This window comes from Poromitra crassiceps (assembly GCF_964638095.1).
Source record: "Poromitra crassiceps genome assembly, chromosome: 10".
Lineage (NCBI taxonomy): Eukaryota > Metazoa > Chordata > Actinopteri > Beryciformes > Melamphaidae > Poromitra > Poromitra crassiceps.
In genome coordinates this window covers 597787-625703 of record NC_139631.1, presented here as the reverse complement: position 1 = coordinate 625703, position 27917 = coordinate 597787, and the positions used below count along the sequence as shown (strand labels likewise).

The 27917-nt window shown below is 46.5% G+C and overlaps 1 protein-coding gene across 2 annotated transcripts in view; it reads left to right on the top strand.

Annotated features, from left to right (window-relative positions):
• The window catches only part of kat6a (K(lysine) acetyltransferase 6A), a 61872-nt gene that overhangs the window by 10019 nt on the left and 23936 nt on the right, over window positions 1-27917 (top strand). For both annotated transcript variants that reach the window (XM_083645082.1, XM_083645081.1), the window contains exons 3-8: window positions 18629-18737; window positions 19767-19882; window positions 20834-20915; window positions 21249-21363; window positions 22632-22906; window positions 26276-26388. In XM_083645082.1, the coding sequence (XP_083501208.1) occupies window positions 18629-18737; window positions 19767-19882; window positions 20834-20915; window positions 21249-21363; window positions 22632-22906; window positions 26276-26388 (810 nt within the window). The remainder of the gene's footprint in view (window positions 1-18628; window positions 18738-19766; window positions 19883-20833; window positions 20916-21248; window positions 21364-22631; window positions 22907-26275; window positions 26389-27917) is intronic.

Here is a 27917-nt window from a genome sequence, read left to right as displayed (position 1 = left end):
GAGAATGTTTTGGCGGAGGAATAATAACACCCTGTTGCGTCAGCAGCAGCACAGTTAGATTTACTCTGGGAGTATACCGAATAAAGGTGTGAGCTGAACTTAATTTTCCTGTTGTTGATGCTCCACAAGCCATTACCTGCTCTGTAAGTCAGTCAACAGGGCGATGCTGCTGCTGCTGCGACTGCAGGCGGGCGAGGAAGTCGACGTTTGTGTCTGGCTGGTTCACCAGCCCAGCCCCCATGTTCTCTCTCTCTCCTCCGTGTTGTCACGTTACCACATAGCTCTCCAGAGGATACGGCCTTATTGCCGCCCGCTCCCATGTGTCACGCGTGTGATTGTTTGTGTGTGTGTGATGTATGTTTGTGTCTGCCCGAGTGGCTCATACGTTCTAAAGCGCTAGAAATTGTGAGAGACAGGTGTCGCGCTATCACTCTTTTTCTCCCACTCTGCTACTCTTCCCCAGGCTCATCAGTGCCATATTGCCCCGCATGATTGCTGGCGGTTATGATTTCCCGAGGAACGGCAGAGAGAGAGAGCGAGAGAGCGAGCACGCACGCGAGTGAGCGAGCGAAGCGGGGGCTAAAAAAAAAATCAAAACAAATGGCTAAGCACCGGCTTTGACCCCATTTGCGGGGAGATTTGTGTACTCAACGCCCTGATGTTTGTGTCAGAGTGCTCCATTCAAACCCTCTTTCTCTCTGTCTCCCCCCTCTGTCTCCCCCCTCTGTCTCTCCCCTAAGAGAGGGTCATTGCCAGGCCACGATGGGGGAGGAGGATGGGGGAGCGGAGTCAACCAGGGGTCATGGATATATAGATAGCAAACCTCATTTTCTCCCCGAGCGCCCGTTAGCAGTATGAGGCTACGGCCATTAGGTGGGATGGGCCTGACGCTGAGCCTTTGTGTGTGTGTTGGTGTATATATATATATGTGTGTGTGTGTGTGTGTGTGATGTTCCCCCTGGCCGTCATAATAGAAAAGAGCGATCTCCCTGCCCCGCGGATGCCCTCTCCCCCAACAGCTGGAGCGGGGTGAAGCAGAGTTCTCCTCCATGCCGATGTGCAGTGTCACGGCGGGGACGTGTGAAAAAAAAAGTCATCCTGCAACCGCACACTCTGTCACTCTGTCACTCACGCTGGCGTGTTGTTGTTGTTGTGGTGATTTCCCTCCAAATGTCCCACTGACCCCCGTATAACTGCTCTGCCTAATTCCAGCGCCGGCCTGCAGGCTGCGGCTAATGGCTCCATTGCTCCGGGAGTGCTAATAGTGCTGCTAAATTAGGCATCGCTTATTAGGAGCCATAATGGGGGTATATTTATCCAGTGTAATTCATCCCACCTCAACCATATTGGAGCCCTCCCTTGTCTTTTGAACGCCGCACGCTTGTGTTTGCTCAAGGTGAAGACATCATGTATACTAGTCACTCGGAGGACAACCAATACAAAATGCCCCCAGACATCGATTATATGCCTCGGGTGCAACCTCCTTCTCTGTCTTGCTCGCTTCTTCTCCCTCCCTCTCTCCCTCCCATCCCCCCCGTTGCTGCTACATCATTTTATGCATCTAGAGGAGAGGAACGTACGTGCGTGTGTGTGCGTGTGCGTGCGTGTGTGTGTGTGTGTACGTGTCGTGTTAGCTGGATGGATGGAAAGATTGTCGGGGTTAGCAGTAGCACCATGCCACAGGAATGCTGGCTGGGAAAATGACTTCGTTCTCTGCATAAAACACAAAGGGGGAGGAGGAGGGGGTCATATAATGGTCTCCCCAGTGTCTTTTGTTGAATTTACCTTAAATTTCACATTTTAGACTAATCCATTTCCCAAGGAAGAGAAGGTGACACCGGGGGGAATTCTTTATTTCTGCCTCCCATTTGCTTGACAGGCAGTTATTGTTTCCACTTCCCGGAGCGGAGCCCCCCCCCCCGGCCTCGGCCGACCCAACATCGGTGCCTCAACTTGAAAAGGCCCCCCTCTGCTCTCACCAGCTCTAACACCATGCCCTGCAGTTACCAGCTCTAACACCATGCCCTGCAGTTACCAGCTCTAACACCATGCCCTGCAGTTACCAGCTCTAACACCATGCCCTGCAGTTACCAGCTCTAACACCATGCCCTGCAGTTACCAGCTTTAACACCATGCCCTGCAGTTACCAGCTTTAACACCATGCCCTGCAGTTACCAGCTTTAACACCATGCCCTGCAGTTACCAGCTCTAACACCATGCCCTGCAGTTACCAGCTCTAACAACATGCCCTGCAGTTACCAGCTCTAACACCATGCCCTGCAGTTACCAGCTCTAACACCATGCCCTGCAGTTACCAGCTCTAACACCATGCCCTGCAGTTACCAGCTCTCTAACAACATGCCCTGCAGTTACCAGCTCTAACACCATGCCCTGCAGTTACCAGCTCTAACACCATGCCCTGCAGTTACCAGCTCTAACACCATGCCCTGCAGTTACCAGCTCTCTAACAACATGCCCTGCAGTTACCAGCTCTAACACCATGCCCTGCAGTTACCAGCTCTAACACCATGCCCTGCAGTTACCAGCTCTAACACCATGCCCTGCAGTTACCAGCTCTTAACACCATGCCCTGCAGTTACCAGCTCTCTAACAACATGCCCTGCAGTTACCAGCTCTAACACCATGCCCTGCAGTTACCAGCTTTAACACCATGCTCTGCAGTTACCAGCTCTAACACCATGCCCTGCAGTTACCAGCTCTAACACCATGCCCTGCAGTTACCAGCTTTAACACCATGCCCTGCAGTTACCAGCTCTAACACCATGCCCTGCAGTTACCAGCTCTTAACACCATGCCCTGCAGTTACCAGCTCTAACACCATGCCCTGCAGTTACCAGCTCTAACACCATGCCCTGCAGTTACCAGCTCTAACACCATGCCCTGCAGTTACCAGCTCTTAACACCATGCCCTGCAGTTACCAGCTCTAACACCATGCCCTGCAGTTACCACAGGCCCTGGCCTTGTTTGACTTTTAGCAGTGCATGCCAGCAATTAAGAGATTGTTGGAGCATTCATCTATTTAAGGGGTAATATAATATAATAATATAGACATTTTGACAGATAAGCTCTTTGATGAACTCAACATTGTGCAGTGAGAGAACTGGTAGAAATTCAGAATTGAGAGCAGGCTGTGTTTGTGATTCTGTAAAGCTTGTAAACGACAGTGTGCTGTTTGCATGCGCTGTCGCATACTAAGTGCTGGACATTGTATTTATGTCGTGCAAATGTTGCGAGCCAATCCCTCGAACACAAACGCCTGTATGGAGCCTGAGCCTGGGCTCAACACAGGGTGTATGGAGCCTGAGCCTGGGCTCAACACAGGGTGTATGGAGCCTGAGCCTGGTGTGTATGGAGCCTGAGCCTGGGCTCAACACAGGGTGTATGGAGCCTGAGCCTGGTGTGTATGGAGCCTGAGCCTGGGCTCAACACAGGGTCTATGGAGCCTGAGCCTGGTGTGTATGGAGCCTGAGCCTGGGCTCAACACAGGGTGTATGGAGCCTGAGCCTGGTGTGTATGGAGCCTGAGTGGGCTATCAGTTGTTTTTCAGTGGAGGTGTTCCCATTTGGCCCCGTTGGCGGCAGGAGGTGACAGAGCAGAAGCATGGCAGCATCTGGCCATTAGTGTATAGAAAAGGCATTAGCCGTAGTGTTGGTCGCCAAGAGGGGAGCAGTTACCTCACGCTCACTAACGACAATGATGTGAATGGCATTTGGCACGGGAAGTGCAGCGACGAGGTCTGTGCCGCCCCGCAAACAGAGCCAATGTGTGGAGCAGCTGGGGAAGTGACGGCTGGAGCCCGGCCAACCCGCTCCGTTTGATGCGCTGATTTAGCTTTGTGCTCCCTGGCTAACCTCGCTTCTAATGGAAGGTGGTGATCGGCTGGAGCCCGGGGCACGCTGGCAACAACACAGGGTCTATCACCAGCTGGCAACAACACAGGGTCTATCACCAGCTGGCAACAACACAGGGTCTATCACCAGCTGGCAACAACACAGGGTCTATCACCAGCTGGCAACAACACAGGGTCTATCACCAGCTGGCAACAACACAGGGTCTACCACCAGCTGGCAACAACACAGGGTCTATCACCAGCTGGCAACAACACAGGGTCTATCACCAGCTGGCAACAACACAGGGTCTATCACCAGCTGGCAACAACACAGGGTCTATCACCAGCTGGCAACAACACAGGGTCTATCACCAGCTGGCAACAACACAGGGTCTATCACCAGCTGGCAACAACACAGGGTCTATCACCAGCTGGCAACAACACAGGGTCTACCACCAGCTGGCAACAACACAGGGTCTATCACCAGCTGGCAACAACACAGGGTCTATCACCAGCTGGCAACAACACAGGGTCTATCACCAGCTGGCAACAACACAGGGTCTACCACCAGCTGGCAACAACACAGGGTCTATCACCAGCTGGCAACAACACAGGGTCTACCACCAGCTGGCAACAACACAGGGTCTATCACCAGCTGGCAACAACACAGGGTCTACCACCAGCTGGCAACAACACAGGGTCTATCACCAGCTGGCAACAACACAGGGTCTATCACCAGCTGGCAACAACACAGGGTCTACCACCAGCTGGCAACAACACAGGGTCTACCACCAGCTGGGAACAACACAGGGTCTATCACCAGCTGGCAACAACACAGGGTCTATCACCAGCTGGCAACAACACAGGGTCTACCACCAGCTGGGAACAACACAGGGTCTATCACCAGCTGGGAACAACACAGGGTCTATCACCAGCTGGCAACAACACAGGGTCTACCACCAGCTGGCAACAACACAGGGTCTACCACCAGCTGGGAACAACACAGGGTCTACCACCAGCTGGGAACAAAACAGGGTCTACCACCAGCTGGGAACAACACAGGGTCTACCACCAGCTGGGAACAACACAGGGTCTACCACCAGCTGGGAACAAAACAGGGTCTACCACCAGCTGGGAACAACACAGGGTCTACCACCAGCTGGGAACAACACAGGGTCTACCACCAGCTGGGAACAACACAGGGTCTACCACCAGCTGGGAACAACACAGGGTCTACCACCGGCTGGGAACAACACAGGGTCTACCACCAGCTGGGAACAACACAGGGTCTACCACCAGCTGGGAACAACACAGGGTCTACCACCGGCTGGGAACAACACAGGGTCTACCACCAGCTGGGAACAACACAGGGTCTACCACCGGCTGGGAACAACACAGGGTCTACCACTGACTGGGAAAAACACAGGGTCTACCACCAGCTGGGAAAAACACAGGGTCTACCACCGGCTGGGAACAACACAGGGTCTACCACCGGCTGGGAACAACACAGGGTCTACCACCGGCTGGGAACAACACAGGGTCTACCACTGACTGGGAACAACACAGGGTCTACCACTGACTGGGAACAACACAGGGTCTACCACCAGCTGGGAAAAACACAGGGTCTACCACCAGCTGGGAACAACACAGGGTCTACCACCAGCTAGGAACAACACAGGGTCTACCACCAGCTGGGAACAACACAGAGTCTACCACCAGCTGGGAACAACACAGGGTCTACCACCAGCTGGGAACAAAACAGGGTCTACCACCAGCTGGGAACAAAACAGGGTCTACCACCAGCTGGCAACAACACAGGGTCTACCACCGGCTGGGAACAACACAGAGTCTACCACCAGCTGGGAACAACACAGGGTCTACCACCAGCTGGGAACAACACAGGGTCTACCACCAGCTAGGAACAACACAGGGTCTACCACCAGCTGGGAACAACACAGAGTCTACCACCAGCTGGGAACAACACAGGGTCTACCACCAGCTGGGAACAACACAGGGTCTACCACCAGCTGGGAACAACACAGGGTCTACCACCAGCTGGGAACAACACAGGGTCTACCACCGGCTGGCAACAACACAGGGTCTACCAGCGGCTGGGAACAACACAGGGTCTACCACCGGCTGGCAACAACACAGGGTCTACCACCGGCTGGGAACAACACAGAGTCTACCACCAGCTGGGAACAACACAGGGTCTACCACCAGCTGGGAACAACACAGGGTCTACCACCAGCTAGGAACAACACAGGGTCTACCACCAGCTGGGAACAACACAGAGTCTACCACCAGCTGGGAACAACACGGGGTCTACCACCAGCTGGGAACAACACAGGGTCTACCACCAGCTGGGAACAACACAGGGTCTACCACCAGCTGGGAACAACACAGGGTCTACCACCAGCTGGGAACAACACAGGGTCTACCACCAGCTGGGAACAAAACAGGGTCTACCACCAGCTGGGAACAACACAGGGTCTACCACCAGCTGGGAACAAAACAGGGTCTACCACCAGCTGGGAACAACACAGGGTCTACCACCAGCTGGGAACAACACAGGGTCTACCACCGGCTGGGAACAACACAGGGTCTACCACCGGCTGGGAACAACACAGGGTCTACCACCGGCTGGGAACAACACAGGGTCTACCACCAGCTGGGAACAACACAGGGTCTACCACCAGCTGGGAACAACACAGGGTCTACCACCGGCTGGGAACAACACAGGGTCTACCACCGGCTGGGAACAACACAGGGTCTACCACCAGCTGGGAACAACACAGGGTCTACCACCAGCTGGGAACAACACAGGCTCTACCACCGACTGTCTAAAACGTCACACTGAAATGAAGACGGCAGAAGTGCAGTCTGGATCATTCAAGTCCACAGGCCACAGAGGGTCTGTGGGGATGTCTGAATTGATACGGTGTTATTGAACCATCAACAGTGTTAACCTGCCTTGGTGCCTGGCAGAGTCATCAAACGTACTAGCATAGCCACAACATTACCACTATTTTCCTGCGGGTCATTTCCCTCAGAGCATATTACAGTTACAACTTTGCTCTTTGGACTTGAGGATTTCCCCCCTGAAGAAATCTCTGCTATGGCACGCATGTCGGAAGCAATAGCTTTTACTACCCATCTCCAGCCAAGAGGTGATATGTTTACTACCTATGTGAGGGTCGCCTTTCCCTTGAATCCATATTGCTTTTCATGGTCTTGCACACATGTGTGTGTGTGTGTGTGTATGTGCTCTGTTGTGTGCGTCATGTGTAGCACGCATGTGTATGTGCTCTGTTGTGTGCGTCATGTGTACAGGGAAGGAGAAGAGTGCTGTGTGTTAAGTAGAGCTGGGCAATATATATGAGCCTACATATAGTCTCAGACTTGGGTAGTATCGTGATATGGCATAAATGGCGTCTGACTGGTTTTAAAGGCTGCATTACCGTAAAGTGATGTAATTTTCTGAAATTACCAGACTGTTCTAGCTGTTCTATTATTTGCATTTACCCACTTCATCGTTATTATTATATCCACATATTAGTGTTGTCACGGTACCAATAATTCAGTAGTCGGTACCGGTACTAGTGAATTTCCACGGTACTCGGTACCAATTTCGGTACCACGGTAAAAAAAAACAGACTGATATTTCTTGAACATATTCTCCTTTATTAAAGTATGCAACCATTTCCAATGAACAAATGGCATGTAGCCTTCAACTTTAAAACAAAACAATGTGCTTCTGCTTACTTCTTACATTCAACTATGTATGGCAGTGAGTACAGACAGTGCAACACCAGTGGCATGTAGCCCTCAAGTATTTAATTTTATTATTATATTAAATATTATAATTTAATTTATTTCACAGAATTGCTGGAATCCTTTTTTTTCAACGGTGTATATTGGTATTTGATCGATGCATAGGAATTCTGCCAATGCCCTATCACACTTTCTTGCTTCATGTGAGTTCTTGTCATATTTCCTCTGCTTTTCAAAAACATCAGGAATTGTCTGCTGGGTGGTCTTTTGAGCTCCGCGACTTGTGCCTTCCTCTTCATCTTCATCTCTCGCATACTGTTAAATGGAAAGTAACGTCAGTGAGATTTACTAAAATAAAGAGATGATAAGGACAACTGCACATACACACATGTAGAGTGCAAGCAATTTTATGTAGCTAGTTTTAATTCACGGACATGTTTCACCCGAAAGAAGCTTGTATTTATTTTGATGCCATGTTGAACTATGGCTAAGTTCGGCTATTAGCCGTGTCCCATAATGTTTCCATTACAAACATTGCATTGCACACGTGTTACACTATGCTAGCTAACGCTGTACCAGGTATTAGCCGGGTCCCATAATGATTCCATTACAAAACACGTTACGTTAACGTTAGCGCAAACGTTTTTTGGTTACACAATGCATTGCCAGCTATCTCAAAAACGAATGTGACAGGATAAGGACTGTTTGATATGTTGTTAAACGTGTTATTTTACACCGTTTGAAAGAATTAACCCACCTTGAATTATTTGAACAGGTCTGGGTGCCTGTCTTTCAGCTGCTTGGCGAGATTGGATGTGTTACCCTGTTTGGTTTGGAACTCCCTTTCACACTTTTTGCAGATGGGACTTTGGGGACTGATATTTCCAAATGCGACTCTTTGCATTCTTCTTCTCAACAAGTTGAGTTGTTGGAATAGGACAGGAGCAGCCGCTCCTGCTGTAGCTGTTAGCCATTATCTTCGCTGCCTGTGCGCACTGCTCCAAGTACAAGCTGTGAATGACTGTTCGCGATTACGTGTGGACGTTCGGGGACACCGTAGTCCCGGAAGTGCGCGGGGCTGTATGCGCAGTATGTATGTATGTTGATCAGGCAGACAGGCTAACGTTAGCTGGCGGCTGGGTCCATGAAGCCAAGCCATGGTGGCAAACTAAATAGTAAATTCGGTACCCTCGGTACCATGAAAAACAGGTACCGTTCAGTACCGTAGCAATGTAGTACCGTCCAAGTACCGAAGTACCGAGTACCGTGACAACACTACCACATATTGCTGATGATTATGGATTCCCCCAGAAAAGTTGTTAGGCCCGGTGTATCTTTTGACAGGTGCCCGACGCAGGCCAGTGACAGACTGATGGCAGCATTAAGGCTGTTACACACCAAGAGCGATGTGAATATACAGCACGAAACTGCGATGCGAATGTTGACCCACCCGTCAATCACAGCAACAGCTGTGTGCATGTCAGAAGCGAATTTCTGAAAAATCGACAGTTATGCAATATGCACGGTTGCATTGACTGATGTAGGTTCGAAAAATATTATTGACGTGCAAATTAATCGCACGAAAAAAACGCCCCCGGTGTGCAAATACCTTTAAGGTAGAGCCCCTATAGTTTCTGTGATTACAGAATCACGGGCGGAATCACGGAATTGAACATTTTAAATGGCAATGACTTCCATAGACAACATTAGGCAAAAAGAAGCAAACAAGAAATCCTCCAGGCTTCGGCCCGGTGGCCTGAGGGAAACCCTGAATCATTGTGTAAATATTTTGTGAAAGCGCTGAGCCTTATATAGTCAGGGAAGGAAACCCTGTCTTTGCATTTTATTTTGATCACAGTCTTTGAATAAAAGTGCTTGTGACATCTCACACATGGCTTTGACTTACAACTGAACATTTATCCCACTTCATAGAAAACAGAGAATACGCCATTCAGCCTAAAAATACAGAGGCATGCTTTTTGGTCCATATCGCCCAGCCCTAGTGTGAAGGCATGCCTGGCGTTAAGCGTGTCTCATGGCTGTCGGAGCGAGGGAGCGAGTGAGTGCGTATGTGGTTGTGTGTTGTCTGCCACGTCGTGTCCTGTAGTGCGTGCGTATGTGGTTGTGTGTTGTGTGTTGTCTGCCACGACGTGTCCTGTAACAGTGATCAATGAGTTTGTGTTGGGTGTGGGGGTGATGGGGGGTGCTGGGATCCCTCTCCCATGTTAATGAGATCCTTGACTTGAGACGAGACAAGGACAACAGCTACGCTTTTCCCTCTCTTTCCCTTTTCTCTCTCCCTCTTCTTCCTCCTTCCTTTATCCTTATCCTTTCGCCCTCTCTCCGTTGTTCTCTTTCACTCTCCTCTCATCCACTCTGCTCTCATCCACTCTCCTCTCCTGTCCTCCACTCTCCTCTCCTCCGCTCCTCCTCTCCTGTCTCCTCCTCTCCTCCTCTCTCCTCTCCTGTCTCCTCCTCTCCTCTCTCCTCTCCTCTTGCACTGCTCCCCTCCTCCTCTCCTCCTCTCTTGTCTCCTCTACCCTCCTTGTCTCCTCTACCCTCCTCTCTCGTTCTCCTGACCCCTGTCTCTGCATAACAGCGGCCAGTTGTATAAAATAGGGAAAACCGAGCCACTGGCAGCTCTCCTCTCCAATCTATCATCTCCCCACACACACACAAGGCCTCAGACGCTGCGACGTGTCGCCTCCACCCAGGATTCATTTAGACCATTTGAAAAACAAAACGAAGCCTCTCAGAAGTAGGCTAGCGCCGCGCGGCTCAACGCTCGGGGCTACGTTTGGCGTCGCCGCTGTGCTTAAGCGTTACAAAATGCGTGGGCGGGTTTGTTAGCTAGGTCAGAGCCAGGGTAACTTTCCCCCTCCTGCGTGCCTGTGTGTGTGTGTCTGTGTCTGTGTGTGTGTGTGTGTGTGTGTGTAAGCGGACCTGTAACTTGTAAGACGTGTTTGGTTTTGTTTCTGGGCCACGGGAGGCGGCAGTTCAAGTCCACCCAGTCCATGCAGCCAGTTGTTTGCTGCCACGAGGCGTGTCCGCTTGGCCAGCGCCGCACGTTATTCTGTTGCCGAATTCTGCTCCCGCTTATCTAATGGGAGCAGCCCACAGCAGCGCATGCAGGCTTAAAATAGACCTACACACACGTCAAGTCACACGTCGGCCATGACGCTTAACACAAACAAGTGGGTCTGACCCGACGCGAGACGTTTGTGGAGCGCCGCCGCGGTGTGAGCGCTGTCCTCACAGCCAGCGGCAGCCCAGGTGGAGAAGAAGGCTGAACGCAGGGGAAATGACTGAGGAGGAATTTGAGGATTGTGTTTCACTCTTCCCATGCGCCATGTCTCACTGGGAAGGATTATCTTTTCATTTCTTACTGTCTGTTGGGATTAATTTACAGCCAGTAACTGAAGACACACTGTAACGTGCGTCTCTATACAACATGCCCATGTGTGTGTGTGTGTGTGTGTGAGAGAGAGCGAGAGAGAGAGAGAGAAAGGCAATGCTCACTCGCCCTCTCCGGCTTGTGTTTACTCGAGCGCAGAGCAGGAGAGCGAGAGCAATTGACCTCCTCCGGCGGGGAAGGGGTTAAGTGTCAGGAGTGATTGAGGTGCTGGTCGCACGCAGCCCGCCGCTCACAGCACTGCTGCTGCACATTTCTCTCTCTCTCTCTCTCTGCTTTTCCCTCTCCATTTCCTTCGCTCGCCCCGTCTCTCTGCTTTCATTTTTCTCCTTGCTCTGTCTTTTTTTATACTCTCTCGCTCTCTCTCTCTCTCTCTCTCTCCTCTTTCCTGTTGCTTGGCTTACCCTCCTCCGATTCAATTCCTGTTGGCAGCACGACCGTGTTAGAAAAAACAATATTGCCAAAGCACTATAATGTCCGTGAAATGTCCATTTTCAGAAACCGACAAACAAAGGTTTATGCGTTCAAATCAAATTTAAGATGATGAATGATTTGGTTTTGAAAGCTTACAGTATAATAGACATAATCACCAATATCAAAGACATTTAACTGGAATGTAACCGTTTCAAAAATGGAGAGCTAGTAGTTAGATTTCTTTGATTATCAGCCTGCTCTTTCCGCCTCTTTCTTTACAATCTTCCTCTCTCTGTTTACCCCGCCCCCTTTACCTTTCTGTATGTCTCTGTCTGTTTACCCCGCCCCCTTTACCTTTCTGTATGTCTCTCTGTCTGTTTATCCCCGCCCCCTTTACCTTTCTGTATGTCTCGGTCTGTTTAGCCCCGCCCCCTTTACCTTTCTGTATGTCTGTTTAGCCCCGCCCCTTTACCTTTCTCTCTTACCGTTTCTCAAAGTCAAGGAAGGATCCTCATTTGGCTGAATTTCAAGGATGTTACGTCATCAGAGTCTGCAGGAGTTCTGTTAAAATGTCTGAATCCTACAAAAGACTGTTCCAATGTCAGTCCTACAAAAGACTGTTCCAATGTCTGAGTCCTACAAAAGACTGTTCCAATGTGTGAATCCTACAAAAGACTGTTCCAATGTGTGAATCCTACAAAAGACTGTTCCAATGTCTGAGTCCTACAAAAGACTGTTCCAATGTGTGAATCCTACAAAGGACTGTTCCAATGTCTGAGTCCTACAAAAGACTGTTCCAATGTGTGAATCCTACAAAAGACTGTTCCAATGTGTGAATCCTACAAAGGACTGTTCCAATGTGTGAATCCTACAAAAGACTGTTCCAATGTCTGAGTCCTACAAAAGACTGTTCCAATGTCTGAATCCTACAAAAGACTGTTCCAATGTCTGAATCCTACAAAAGACTGTTCCAATGTCTGAGTCCTACAAAAGACTGTTCCAATGTGTGAATCCTACAAAAGACTGTTCCAATGTCTGAGTCCTACAAAAGACTGTTCCAATGTCTGAATCCTACAAAAGACTGTTCCAATGTCTGAATCCTACAAAAGACTGTTCCAATGTCTGAGTCCTACAAAGGACTGTTCCAATGTGTGAATCCTACAAAAGACTGTTCCAATGTCTGAGTCCTACAAAAGACTGTTCCAATGTCCGAGTCCTACAAAAGACTGTTCCAATGTCTGAGTCCTACAAAAGACTGTTCCAATGTGTGAATCCTACAAAGGACTGTTCCAATGTGTGAATCCTACAAAAGACTGTTCCAATGTCTGAGTCCTACAAAAGACTGTTCCAATGTCTGAATCCTACAAAAGACTGTTCCAATGTCTGAATCCTACAAAAGACTGTTCCAATGTGTGAATCCTACAAAAGACTGTTCCAATGTCTGAATCCTACAAAAGACTGTTCCAATGTCTGAATCCTACAAAAGACTGTTCCAATGTCTGAATCCTACAAAAGACTGTTCCAATGTCTGAATCCTACAAAAGACTGTTCCAATGTCTGAATCCTACAAAAGACTGTTGCAATGAGTGAATCCTACAAAAGACTGTTCCAATGTCTGAATCCTACAAAAGACTGTTCCAATGTCTGAATCCTACAACAGACTGTTCCAATGTCTGAATCCTACAAAGTTCTGTTCCAATGTGTGAATCCTACAAAAGACTGTTCCAATGTGTGAATCCTACAAAGTTCTGTTCCAATGTCTGAATCCTACAAAGTTCTGTTCCAATGTCTGAATCCTACAAAAGACTGTTCCAATGTCTGAATCCTACAAAAGACTGTTCCAATGTCTGAATCCTACAAAAGACTGTTCCAATGTGTGAATCCTACAAAAGACTGTTCCAATGTGTGAATCCTACAAAGTTCTGTTCCAATGTCTGAATCCTACAAAAGACTGTTCCAATGTCTGAATCCTACAAAAGACTGTTCCAATGTCTGAATCCTACAAAAGACTGTTCCAATGTCTGAATCCTACAAAAGACTGTTCCAATGTCTGAATCCTACAAAAGACTGTTCCAATGTCTGAATCCTACAAAAGACTGTTCCAATGTCTGAATCCTACAAAAGACTGTTCCAATGTCTGAATCCTACAAAAGACTGTTCCAATGTGTGAGTCCTACAAAAGACTGTTCCAATGTGTGAGTCCTACAAAAGACTGTTCCAATGTCTGAATCCTACAAAAGACTGTTCCAATGTCTGAATCCTACAAAAGACTGTTCCAATGTCGGAATCCTACAAAAGACTGCGTCCTCAGAAGCGAGACATTTCGAGGATGCCCATGTGTGCACTCGGCACACGTGAATTACCCACAATTCTATGCACATTTTTTTTAGTTTTATCATTTATTTGGATAGGGACAGATAAACATACATAACATTTACCAAGAAGAAACGTCTGATGTTATGTATCACAGCATTTGTAGGCTAAGCTCATTTGCAATGCCCATCCCTATAGATGTTATTAAAAGCACCTGTGACCATGATGCAATCACACACTCGCTAGCCTGTTCCAATGTTTGCTCTTCCAATGCGAGGAAGGACTCTTGCCTACAGAGGTAGGAAGTGACTAGGAAGGACAAGTCCTGCCGAGGAAGGATTCTTGACTTTGAGAAACGGTGGCTGTCTCTCTTTCTGTTTACCCCGCCCCCTTTACCTTTGTCTGTCTCTCTTTCTGTTTACCCCGCCCCCTTTACCTTTGTCTGTCTCTCTCTCTGTTTACCCCACCCCCTTCACCTTTCTGTCTGTCTCTCTCTCCGTTTACCCCACCCCCTTCACCTTTCTGTCTGTCTCTCTGTTTACCCCGCACCCTTTACCTTTCTGTCTCTCTCTCCGTTTACCCCACCCCCTTCACCTTTCTGTCTGTCTCTCTGTTTACCCCGCACCCTTTACCTTTCTGTCTCTCTCTCCGTTTACCCCCACCCCCTTCACCTTTCTGTCTGTCTCTCTCTCTGTTTACCCCGCACCCTTTACCTTTCTGTCTCTCTCTCTGTTTACCCCGCACCCTTTACCTTTCTGTCTCTCTCTCTGTTTACCCCACCCCCTTCACCTTTCTGTCTGTCTCTCTCTCTGTTTACCCCACACCCTTTACCTTTCTCTGTCTCTCTCTCTGTTTACCCCACACCCTTTACCTTTCTGTCTCTCTCTCTGTTTACCCCACCCCCTTCACCTTTCTGTCTGTCTCTCTCTCTGTTTACCCCGCACCCTTTACCTTTCTGTCTCTCTCTCTGTTTACCCCGCACCCTTTACCTTTCTGTCTCTCTCTCTGTTTACCCCCACCCCCTTCACCTTTCTGTCTGTCTCTCTCTCTGTTTACTCCGCCCCCTTTACCTTTCTCTGTCTCTCTCTCTGTTTACCCCCACCCCCTTCACCTTTCTGTCTGTCTCTCTCTCTGTTTACCCCTGCCCCCTTTACCTTTCTGTCTGTCTCTCTCTGTCCCTATGCTGTGTTGAGGGAGGTGGAGGTGGGGGGGGGGGGGTGCAGTCTGACTCAGAAGGAAATGAACCCAATAAATCAAACTCTTGTCCCTGTCTCCTCCCCGGCTGGACCTGCCTCCTGCCCAGCTCTCTGGAGCTGTGTGCACCAACGCCACCGTCCAGCAACAAAACCTAACACCGTCTTTGGCAATTGCCATGGGTTTTTCATCTCTGTGTGTGTGTGCGTGTGTGTGTGTGTGTGTGTGCATGTTTAAACCTAACTGAAGCATGTCACGGTCCTCTGCGGGTCAGAGAACATTTTATATGACTTCTGGGCCCATGAAACCTTCCTAAAACGCTTCAATACGATTTCAAAATTAAGACGGCGGTCATTCAATCTAAAACAGGTCAGTACAGTTCCAGGGCACGTTCATGGTGACCAGGGACTTCTTTAAACCTGTCTTGAATTGAGCTAACCCCCATTGAAATCTTTATGACATACAAGTGTACAATCATAAGTATCAAACTGACAGCATTGGCTTATAAACCTAATTCCCAGTTTATTTGAAGGTGATCTGATCTCAGCTCTGTGGCTCCCTAGCTGATCACATGTCTTCTCTCTCACTTCCTGGAGAATATAATAGCATAGCGTTACATCATCATACATGGAAGCACAGCTTATACAGCTATATACTTTATAACAGTGCTGACTAGGTTGTGCACCGATCGATCGGCAAGCAATCTGTATCGGCCGATTTTGACCTCAAATATGCAATCGGCTGACTGCCGATATTTTTTAATATTAATAAAAAAAAAATGTTTTTAATAAAAAAAAGCCCTATCACTAATCAGGCCTTCCAACGATATAAAATACAATGCCAATTGGTATTATTAAAGGGGAGAAATAATCGACCGAAATAACGTTTCCAAACTTTTTTTGAGGAGTTTATATATCGGTGATCGGTCGATGATCGGTTGGGCAGATATTTCCCATAGGCGATCGGCAATCGGTGGCAAAAAACGTGATCGGTGCACCCCTAGTGCTAACCAATTTGGGGCCCGCGGGCCAAACTTGGCTTGACTTTGTGAAACAGTGTCTGAATGTGGCTGCGGATACTGTGTTCACTCCTGAGATTGCATCCCTGCAAATTGTCATGGCAAATTGTTTACAAAAGATGGACAATAAAGCTGATTTTCAAAGTACCTTGAGGATTTTACAAGTTGTGAATTAAGTCAAATTTCTCTCTTGATTACAAAGGTGGAAAATACAACTGTTTTTAACTGGGTGTTTACTGATTAAATGTTTAAGCTCCCCACAAATGCAGATGTTTTTGAATATATATAACCAATTGCAAATTATTACAATTACCAAACAGATAAAAAGTAGATTATTATATTGAAATGTTATTTTAGATTTAGAATGTTAATTTTCTATAAAACAATACATTTTAATGTAATTCCACAACGTTTATTTTTGGCCCTTGGCCCTCCACCCAGATTGAGTTTTGGCCCTTCATGGGAAAGAATTTGGGCACCCCTGCTTTATAAGAAAAGGACAGTTTAAAGCCTATGTGTCTTTCAGTCATCAAGCATCTATACAAATTAAAATATGAGAAACCCAGAAGTAGTTTGCCTCTGCTTTCATGTTATCAAAATTCATTTGCAAAAAAAAAACAAGATTATGAGAATTGTGTGAATCTAAGCTAAGGTGTGAATATGTATGAATTATTTTCACACTAAAACTTAACGTTAATTGGATACTGCATGATAATAAACAATTGGTTTGCAGATAATGATTTTACACCTCTTCCTCCTAACATCCGATGAGCGAGCTCTGGCTTATGAAGAGCGAATCATTGTCCAGATAAACTATGTGGGATGTCTTGTCCAATACTGGGAAGCAGACGACCCTTGTGTCCAAAAATGCCTCTATTTTGAAGGTGGAGTTGTGTGTGAAGCTTTGCAGGAATAGACAATAGAGTCAAGGCCAGCCTTTTTCAATCAAACGAGGAGAGACACACACGCTCACACACACACACACACACACACACACACACACACACACACACACACACACACACACACACACACACACACACACACACACACACACACTCACACACACGTGTGTAAATGCACCTGCAGATGAGTGCTGAAGTTCAGGGGTGTGATCTTTTCTGGTTTGTTGGATGTACAAGTCCCATTTTATTTCTGGCATAGTTTCCCTGCTTTTTGTGTTCCTGCTCACATCCTGGACTTGGATAGATGCTATATGCTATACTATGCTATATACGTGCGTGTGCCTATCCGATAATGTCAGTGCGCGTTTGTTTTGTGTCTGCCCGCCCGCCGGCTGACGACGGTAGTTTTTGCGCTCGGGGAACGCGAGCTAAAAGATTTATGGCGCCCCAGAACCGAATGTCACATGCCGTGCCTCGGAATAAGCGTCAGAACGAGGCCTTAAGAGGCAACGCGCTCTGGAATCGAACTGGGAAATCCTCCGCCAGCGCTCTGGCTCGCTCTGCTGCCTTTGATCAAATGACACGAGGGAGCCAACAGAGACCTGCACATACGACAGCAGCCTCCAACATGACATGCCACATAAATTATACACCGCAGCTCATCACAAGCAGCTCTCATCCTCATTATGCTAACGTCTCTGTTCACAGACCCAGATGAGACTGTAAGCTGTCATTGGACAGTTTAAAGTCTCTGTTCACAGACCCACATAGACTGTAAGCTGTCATTGGACAGTTTAAAGTCTCTGTTCACAGAGCAAGATAGACTGTAAGCTGTCATTGGACAGTTTAAAGTCTCTGTTCACAGAGCCAGATAGACCATAAGCTGTCATTGGACAGTATAAAGTCTCTGTTCACAGAGCCAGATAGACTGTAAGCTGTCATTGGACAGTTTAAAGTCTCTGTTCACAGACCCAGATATACTGTAAGCTGTCATTGGACATTATAAAGTCTCTGTTCACAGACCCAGATATACTGTAAGCTGTCATTGGACATTATAAAGTCTCTGTTCACAGACCCAGATAGACTGTAAGCTGTCATTGGACAGTATAACGTCTCTGTTCACAGACCCAGATAGACTGTAAGCTGTCATTGGACAGTTTAAAGTCTCTGTTCACAGAGCAAGATAGACTGTAAGCTGTCATTGGACAGTATAAAGTCTCTGTTCACAGAGCAAGATAGACTGTAAGCTGTCATTGGACAGTATAAAGTCTCTGTTCACAGAGCAAGATAGACTGTATGCTGTCATTGGGCAGTTTAAAGTCTCTGTTCACAGACCCAGATAGACGGTAAGCTGTCATTGGACAGTTTAAAGTCTCTGTTCACAGACACAGATAGACGGTAAGCTGTCATTGGACAGTTTAAAGTCTCTGTTCACAGACACAGATAGACGGTAAGCTGTCATTGGACAGTTTAAAGTCTCTGTTCACAGACACAGATAGACGGTAAGCTGTCATTGGACAGTTTTCACTCGTTTGTTGCCGTGTTAATACACACAGAGCAACAGTCATCCTGTTGAAGCAGGGCACACAAGGGACACTTTGTCATTTGTACAATGAAGCTGTTAAGTTGACTTGACTGACAACTCTCACTCCCCCCCCCCCCCCTCGTTCTCTTCCTCTCTGTCTCTGTGTCTCTCGCCCCCCTCGTTCTCTTCCTCTTCCTCTCTGTCTCTGTGTCTCTCGCCCAGCCGGTGGCAGAGCCCATTCCCATCTGCAGCTTCTGTCTGGGGACCAAGGAGCAGAATCGCGACAAGAAGCCAGAGGAGCTCATTTCCTGTGCCGACTGTGGCAACAGCGGTGAGTGTTGGCTTGTGGCCGGTAGAGCCAGAAGCCTGTTCACAACCATCTCAGCGCCAAACACGGTCTTAAGTGTGTTCAAAGACTCCACTCTGGTGATAGAAACACCACAAATTCAGCCATATTCTGTGCCCATATACTGCATGACAAAGGGGGAATTGGGCTAAATTATACTTTACTGTTACAAGCTTACTAGAAATATTGCACGCTCATTTCCAGCGCCATTTTTAGCGCGTGAGCAATTGTGCATCGCACGGAGCAGAACCCCTCTGCCTTCTTATAGAGAGGCAAAGTGACCGCCTACTTCCTGCTTCAGCACTGTGCCAGAGATTTTCATCCGCCATTTATTTTCCCATAGACATTTTGTAAAATGCTTATAAAAATAGTTTTACTTGGTCAAACCAAACGGTTCAGCTATGTTTAGAATTGGGAGAGACCATAGAACATTTCACTCAGACCAAAACTAAAAAAAAAACTACATTGAAAAAATATTTTCTTTAAATCCACAATTTGGTCCGAGTGAAATGTTCTATGGTCTCTCCCGATTCTAAATATATCTGAACCGTTTGGTTTGAACAAGTACAACTATTTTAATAAGCATTTTACGAAATGTCTATGGGAAAATACATGGCGGATGAAAATCTCTGGTACAGTGCTGAAGCAGGAAGTAGGCGGTCACTTTAGCCTCTCTATAGACGTGAGATTTTCTTGTAGTATTCTTGCTGTGGCCAAACACTGCTGAATGAATACAGAGGAGAGGCCACCTCCCTCTGCTTCCCCCAGTGGACGTTTTGTCCCAGACAAGGCCCATCGTGCTGTGCAATTCAGCGACAGATTGTCGTTTAGGTTTTGAGCACTCTCTTTGCAGGCAGGGTTGATCCAGGCAGGGCTTCCAATTCCAAAAGGAGCTTACTCTCCTCTTTCTGCAGTGTTGCAAGTGGCTCATGGCTGCTGTCAGTCAGTCAGTAGAGGGTAAAAGTGTGTGAGTTTGACACGTGTGTATGTGTGTGACTGTCTACCTACCTGCAGGCCACCCGTCCTGCCTCAAGTTCTCCCCGGAGCTCACGGTGCGAGTGAAGGCACTGTGGTGGCAGTGCATCGAATGCAAGACCTGCAGCAGCTGTCAGGATCAAGGCAAGAACGCGGTGAGTGGAGGAACAAAACTGGCATCCCAGCGTCGCCTGTGAACGCTCGCTGCTCTGCTGCAGGACCAGACAGAGACGATGATAGACTTTATCCTTATCTGTGTCCTGCGATTGAGCTATTTTTGTATGCCTCAGCAGCATGTGCTTTCAGTCTCCTCTCTGACTTTTCAAGGGAGGAATCTCTAGTATGCAAATGTTTGTACTGCGTTGACAACATGCACTACACACACACAACACAAATGCAGGCACCAGTCAAATACATTATAAGTATAAAATGGAAACAAATGAGATCAATCACAGAGTTTTTTATTGGAAAATTTAAAGACATGAAAAAGTAACTGCATATTCTGATATTTGATGTCACACACTCCAGGTGTGTCACACACTCTAGTTGTGAACATCATGCAGCTGATTTGAAAGACATGGCCATGCGCCTGAACAAACCTCAGTGCCATATATATTACATACAAGTATGGGTTCCACCACTAAGGGCTTTAGAAGCCTGATGCTGGCAGTTTGGGATTGAAGCCACTGAAAATATGTTTTCATGCCAAAAACTGCAAGTGTTCAGCTTTCCCCCAAGAATTGTCTTCCTAACCGGATGGAAAAGCCTCAGTATTTGGACATTAAAATCCATAGTAATTTGCTTACTTGTGTGAAATTGGATCAAAGGTTCCCACAGACGATCACTTTGTTGATAAATTATACAATGAATATGTAATAAAATAAAATCCATCATATTGGAGGTGGACAACACAGTTTGATGATATCTGATATTTAATATTGGTCTGATGTATCAATATAATCCTAATACAAACAAGTATGTTGATGTTTTTCTCAGGCTTCACACAACTAAATTGAACCACCTTGTCTCAAATGCATCTGAAGCCTTTGATAGTCATCGACATGTGTGTGTGTGTGTGTGTGTGTGTGTGTGTTGGTTCTATACAGGAGAACATGTTGTTTTGCGACTCGTGTGACCGGGGTTTCCACATGGAGTGCTGTGACCCTCCACTCACGCGGATGCCAAAAGGTAAACAAACGGCACTGCTCCATGCTTCCCTCTTCACAGCGCATGTATACAGCCATGCAGGAATTCAACTAGGATCTGATCCACCTCATCCTGCCTGAGTTCATAAGGAACTATTTTATAGGACCATTAATAGCCATACTGATATTTCAGCAAATGACAAAAAATGTCTCTGGTTTCTTCCCCCACCAACTCTAATGAAGCACCTAATGCCTAACCATTCACTGCTAACGGTGCTAACTACCTCCCAGTGCATGTCAGTAGATGCACTGGAGCCTGTCTTGTCTGATGCTATCTGTGTGTGTGTGTGTGTGTGCGTGTTTCACCTTCACACAGGCATGTGGATCTGTCAGATCTGCCAACCCAGAAAAAAGGGAAAGAAGCTCTTACACGAAAAGGCAGCACAAATCAAACGACGCTACAACGCACCGCTGGGACGGCCCAAGAACAGGTAAAGGAAAAGCCTCCAGCTAATGGCGTCTAAACAAGCCCACCGCTTCAGCTACAAGGCTTACGCTCCACAGTGAGAGTAAAGCCATTTTTAGATCAGTGAACTTCACTGGTTTCTGATATATTCAGGATTTTTGTCTGGGATAAACTTCTCGGTTTCACTTTTAATGAGTGTTTACCATTCTCTTGCTTTGTGCTTTCCTGATCATCACATCCCTGCATATAAAACATGGGTGGGTTCAGACATCCTCACATGAATGGACGCTGTTACAGTTTGTTCAGACCACCTGCAATCACATTGCCATAATACTGTTCGTTATAGTGACAAGCTGTCGTCCTCGTAGAGAATTACTGGAATTCTGTCACTCAATGCGTGTGGTGTAGATATACTATTGCAGCCACAGTAGACAATCCGCTCCTTTTAAGTTGTGTTGTTTTGCTTTACTGTTTTTTTTATATATATTTTATTTATTCATTCATTCATGTATTGAGTCAGTACTAGTAGATTAATGTATTGAGTCAGTAGGAAAACAGAGGTTTGGTGGTGATTCAGTCCTAGTCCAGCACGCAGGTGTATGTGTGTTCCTAGAGGCAGGGGTCTTAACCTCTACTTCGTCTCTCGACCAGAGTTATTATAGCTTTGTTTTTTCATTATTATTATTATTTTTATTTCTCAAACATATGCAGCAATGCTTGTTGTCTTCACAAATTTGACCAAATTGACAAAGAGTAAAACTAAAGACATTTTCTGTATATTTTCGGTTTAGTTTGTTTTGTACTGCAAGTACACAATATCATTTCAGTTAGTCTTATTTTGTTTTCTTCTTAAGTCTAGTTTTTCTTTTTATTTCAGTTAAATAATTATGTCCTCCCCTACACACACAGACACACACACCTAAGCCCTGTTTGAAACCGTTCCCTATTACAGGAATAGTGGACTATAGTGTGTTCGCCATTTTCTACTAGTGTCCGAATTCTCAACTGTTATATGATTCACTATATAGTCCACTATAACATACCCACAATGCACTGCAATTTCTAGTGAACAGCAAATGTACCCTACATTTTCTCCCATATACCACAATGCAATGCAGTCATGTTTACCAAAGGAGAAGAAGAGTGAGGTAGTGTCCGAAACTCGTTTGATCATTCTCCATATAGTTCACTATATGATCAACACTACATGGGGAATAGTGAGTGAGTGATTGAATGAGTGAACCATTCCGAACACGGCTCTATTTTCAACCCACTTCCTCCTGCCCCCTACAGGCCGGGTCGGCCCTTCAAGAAGCTGGGCGGGCGCGGTCGGCGGAAGCGCTCGGCCTCGGCCCACTCCTCCTCCAGCTCGTCGTGCGAGGGTTACCCGGGCGACGACCGGCTGCTGTTCTCGCTGCGCGAGGACGACGACCCGACGCAGAGCGGCCTGCGCTTCAACAAGAAGACCAAGGGGCTAATCGACGCGCTCACCAAGTTCTTCACGCCCTCGCCCGAGGGCCGCAAGGCGCGCCAGGAGGTGGTGGACTACTCGCAGCAGTGCCGCATCCGTAAGAAAGCCAATCGCACGGGTGACGGAGACGACAGGACAGGTAGGGGCCCGCCCGGGGGGGTTCCTACTTGTTACACACACACACATGCCATAGATAACAGCTGTGCTCAAAGCAGGGTTCAACGTTAAGAACTTTTTCCACTTGCCTAGATAGGAAAGCAGGTCACAGGTCAACCTTGTGCCCAGCAGGCAATGTGAAAATAGCCAATTCTTCCCCGTGAATTGAACGAATCCATCACTATAAAATGTGTGAGATTGACTGTTTTTATGCAGTAGTAAAATGACCCCCCCCCCCCCCAAAAAAAAAACAATCGACTATGAATGAGTTGAAAACTTATGATTATTAACAACTTTTAAAAATTCCAAAGTATAAATTGCCCATCAGTATAAAGAGGCTTTAACCAGAGGTCATGTGGGAAAAAACAAAAGCAGAAGGCAACCTCATGAGGCTGCCAACTGTCTCCATGCACCTGTTTTGCCAATCCAGTAATGAGACCTGGAGAGCGCTAAGTCAGCTAGCCGCTTTGCTCACGTGCAGGCTCGCTGCTGCCAGCTGTTGTCATGGACTGTGTGTTTGCAGTGTTGTTTGCGCCTTTAGAAATGAGCCACCCCAATTATACACCTCATTCACAAATCACTACACCTCATTCACAAATCACTGAACAAGGGCCAGGCTGAGGAAATTGTTTCCTGATACACAATGATTCCTATGTCAGATGCTCTCTCTCCCCCAGCAAACCACACACATACATTTTTCTCTTGCCCAAAACTTGTCTCTTTTGGACGTCTTTTTTTTTTTTTTACACCTTTTCGGAAGTTCTCGGCTTCTCTTTGAGCCCGTGCCCCTTCGGGATGTCACGATACAAGAATTTCTACTTTGATACCGATACCCAGGAAAATATCGATACTCACCATTTTTGATACCACGCGGGGGGATGACAACACATCAAGACGCATAAAAAAAGAAAGAAAGACACATGGACGGACATATACACGCTTCTCCATAATCTAGGCCCAATAAAACTCTTTAAAAACGGTACACTTACACAGCAGATGACCCCTGCTCTAGTCACCAGCCTATCAGAACACAGCAGATTACACCTGCTCTAGTCATCAGGGGCCGCTTGCACCAACTGGTCTTACACTGGTCTTAAGCTAAGTTGGTCGTAACTTTACGACCTACAGCTACGCCGGTTGCACCAAGACGACTTAAGCCTTATTTTCACTACGACCAGGCGTAACTCCTACGCCTCGTCAGGAGGAGGCGTAGAGCCTGCCTGTAACAGAGATCTCCGCGGAGACCTTTTTGACCGTCATCGTCGTAACATCGCCAGTTCGCCGTCTTTGAAAGCACGACGTTAGATTATAACTAACTACTTGTGTGGCTTAGCCTTCCCAAATGTTGGCGTTAATTATTTTAGAATTTAATACATAGAATTGGGAACGTTACATTCAATTTCATTCAGACTGCCTGATACTAATGGGCGCCGCCATTTTCCCCCGGGGCTTCCACAGGAGGAGGGGGTGGGAGGAGGGAGGGTGTAGTGACGCACATACAGTAGTGGGTGACGGCGCGAGGCACATGTGGGCCAATCAGAGGGCATTCCCCGACAATTCACATGAACGCGCATTGCTATGACCAGCGTAGTTAAGACCAGAGTAAGCCGTGTTGGTGCAACAGGCGTAAATCCATGGTCTTAACTAAGACCGACGTAGGAGTTACGACCAGGCATAGTTAAGACCAGTTGGTGCAACCGGCCCCAGAGCAACACTTGAGCTTGTTGAAGCAACAGATACGATACCCACCAATGACAGGGAGGGAGAAATCAGCAGTACAGTATGTTTGATTTTTCATTACGAGAAAGTACTGCTGATGTTGATACTGTTGCAAATTAGTATCGTATCCGTTTCAAATGTTTAGTATTGATACTATCGATACCTGTTGCAAATGAATATTGTATCCAGATAAACATTTTAGTATTGATTTTTATCGATACTATCGATATTTTTGACAACCCTAGTGCCCCTTAATCGCCATCTTTGGTGTGTCCCCTGTTGTAGGTAGTTTTACCACATATCAAGCTAACCTCAGCGCATTCGCAGCCAAGCGCTGTATATCGCTACATTGGAAGAGTCCTAACCCCCCCTGGCACAACTTCTTGGTTAAAAGATTTAATGTATTTTCTCCACACAGTCAGAGGATCCGTGAAAAGCTTGGGACCCCTTTCTCTCCCATATGAACTCCCTTTATTGATTTATTTGATCATTGTCATACAACAAGGAAGTGTGTTTTGAACATCATGGGACATGTGGGTGGGTGGATGCCTGTCTGTTTTTATGTTTGTTTATTAGTTGTTTATTTTATCTGAAAACCGTCAAACTTCCTATTTGCAGTTTTTCTGTATTTGCTGTAACATGCTTTGAGGTTTGTATGTACACTAAACATTTTGGGGGGAAAGAAATCACTGAACAATAAGGCTGTCGCAATAAGCACAATATTGCAATACCGCGCTATAAGCCACCCACGGTGGATGACAAGCAACTGCCACAACCGCGCTATGTTCACCTTTTGTCTTTTGTCTTTTTTTACTGCTGTTCTTTCTGATGAAGCAACAGTTTGATCAAAACAACATACGACTCCATACGTGACTACACCCTGAGCCCGCTCCCAGACACTTCTGCCTCCACATCTCTTCTCCAGCTGTTCTTTTCCTTGTTCCTTGGGGGTTCCATTTCAGGGCTTGTCGGGTGACGACGTTTGTGGCAGGTTTTCTCAGGGTGTGTCCAGTCCAGCTCCACTTTCTCCTCACAATTTGTAGGTCAATGGGATCCTGGCTTGTTCTTTGGCACAGGTCCACATTGCTTACTTTGTCTCTCCACCAGATGTTTAGTCATTCTCCTGAGGCAGGTGTTTATGATTGGCTCATTTGTAATTTTCACTGCTGTAAACTGAAAGTGGCCCGGAGAGGCGGAGTCGAGGCTTGATATAGAAACGGGCTGCATCAAGCCTGAGCTTGGGGTTAATAAAAAGCACGTAGATTTGAATCCTCCCGGGAAAAAAGGGTAACGTAATTGTCGTTACTTACGTTAAATGCGCGCGCATGTGCAGAAAGTGGCGAGATAAAGAAAGTGATCAGAATGTTTAAATTATGAGATTGTATCCATCAACCAGAATATCAAACCGTTAAACAGAATTATTATTCTTATTATTCTTATTTTAAGAAAGGATTTACCATGTATAGTCAGTGAAGTGCCTCACTGTTCACTGACTGTTAGCCATGGCAATAAAATCAGCGGGCAGACATCTTTGCCTCCCTTCTAGCACGCCTCTCCCTCTAGTCCAAGTTAACTGTGTTTCCCTCCCCAGACAATCAGGAGGGCAGCGACTGGCGCGACGAAGACGACAAACTGCCGGGCCACGAGAACCTGACGGAGAAAGACATCGAACTGTTCAGACACATCCAGGAGCTGGCACTACAGGTACACACACACACATCCATGAGCTGGTACTACAGGTACACACACACACACACACACACACACACACACACATCCAGGAGCTGGCACTACAGGTACACACACATCCAGGAGCTGGCACTACAGGTACACACACACATCCAGGAGCTGGTACACACACACACACACACACACACACACACACACACACACACACACACACACACAGAGGAGCTGGCACTACAGGTACACACACACTTTCACACTATTCATTTGTGGTTGTTTGAACAAAAAAATGTGGCTTGTTAGATTCCTTTCAAACGCTTCTTTTAGGCAAGACATTGGTTTAAAGGGCAGAGCCAGAGTGCCAGCTATATCCTGGCAGTTGAATCACAGCCACACGATAGGTCGGCAAAATGGTCCCGCCCCCTTTTAGGGGGAAAACAAAAGGCGATCGCTGTTGACTTCAATGTAAAATAGCATTTCAAAAGAAATCATAGAAAAATAACAGAATTAATCTTGTTTATTAATGACACAAAAGACACCATGACATGACAATATATTTCAACTCGTCTGGCCATAGATACACCGGAAATATTACTTTGAGCCATCTAAAATCATGTGACTCGTCACATGTTAGGGCAGTCTATCCTGAGCCAAGTAGCCTACGACGACGCTGGGCTCCACTGCAACAGCATTTAATGTCGGAAAGGCTAAATTAGAAACAGCCAGACACCGGAACTAGGTCACAGACAGGACATGAGTTACATGACTTTTTTTAGATGGGTCAAAGTAGGGGTGTCACAATATATCGTCCCACGAAATTTCGCGATAGTAAAACGTCACGATATGTATCGTTGAGATGAAATCTCATATCGTGAAATTTTTTTTTTTTTTTTTTTTTTTTTTCTTCAAAAGTAGACAAAGAAACGTCTTTGTTTGTTGAAGTTCAATGTGTGGAAAGTAGTTCAGTTGAACAAGTCTCTGAAGAGACACATGAGAAGTTATACAGGAGAGAAACCATTCAATTGAGTTTCTGGCAAAACTGTTTACTTGACAGGAAAAACTGAAGATGCATAAAAAATAGACTAAGAAAAGTCTTGTTGTTTGAGTTTGAAGAAAAACTGAAGATGCATAATGAGAATTTATACTGCTGAGAAACCTTTTAGTTCAAAGTAAATCTAAGTGACGGTGTAACTCATTCTATTTCAAGATAAGCCTTATCTCCAATCTCATGTTTTTTCTAGTTGTTATTGTAATAACAATTTCCCACAACAGCATGTTTTGTATTTGTGCATTTCAAATAAAATACTACTTTTCCAGTCATATATCGTCATTATTCAAGTTTAAAAAAATATTGTTAAAATCGTATCGTATCGTTATCGTGAACCCAGTATCGTGATACGTATCGTATCGTGAACTGAGTGTATCGTGACACCCCTAGGTCAAAGTCATATTTCTGATGTATCTTGCGCATTCTGTGGCTGGCCGAGTTGTCAGATATTGTCATGTCATGATGTCTTTGTGTGATTAATAAACAAAATTGATTGTTA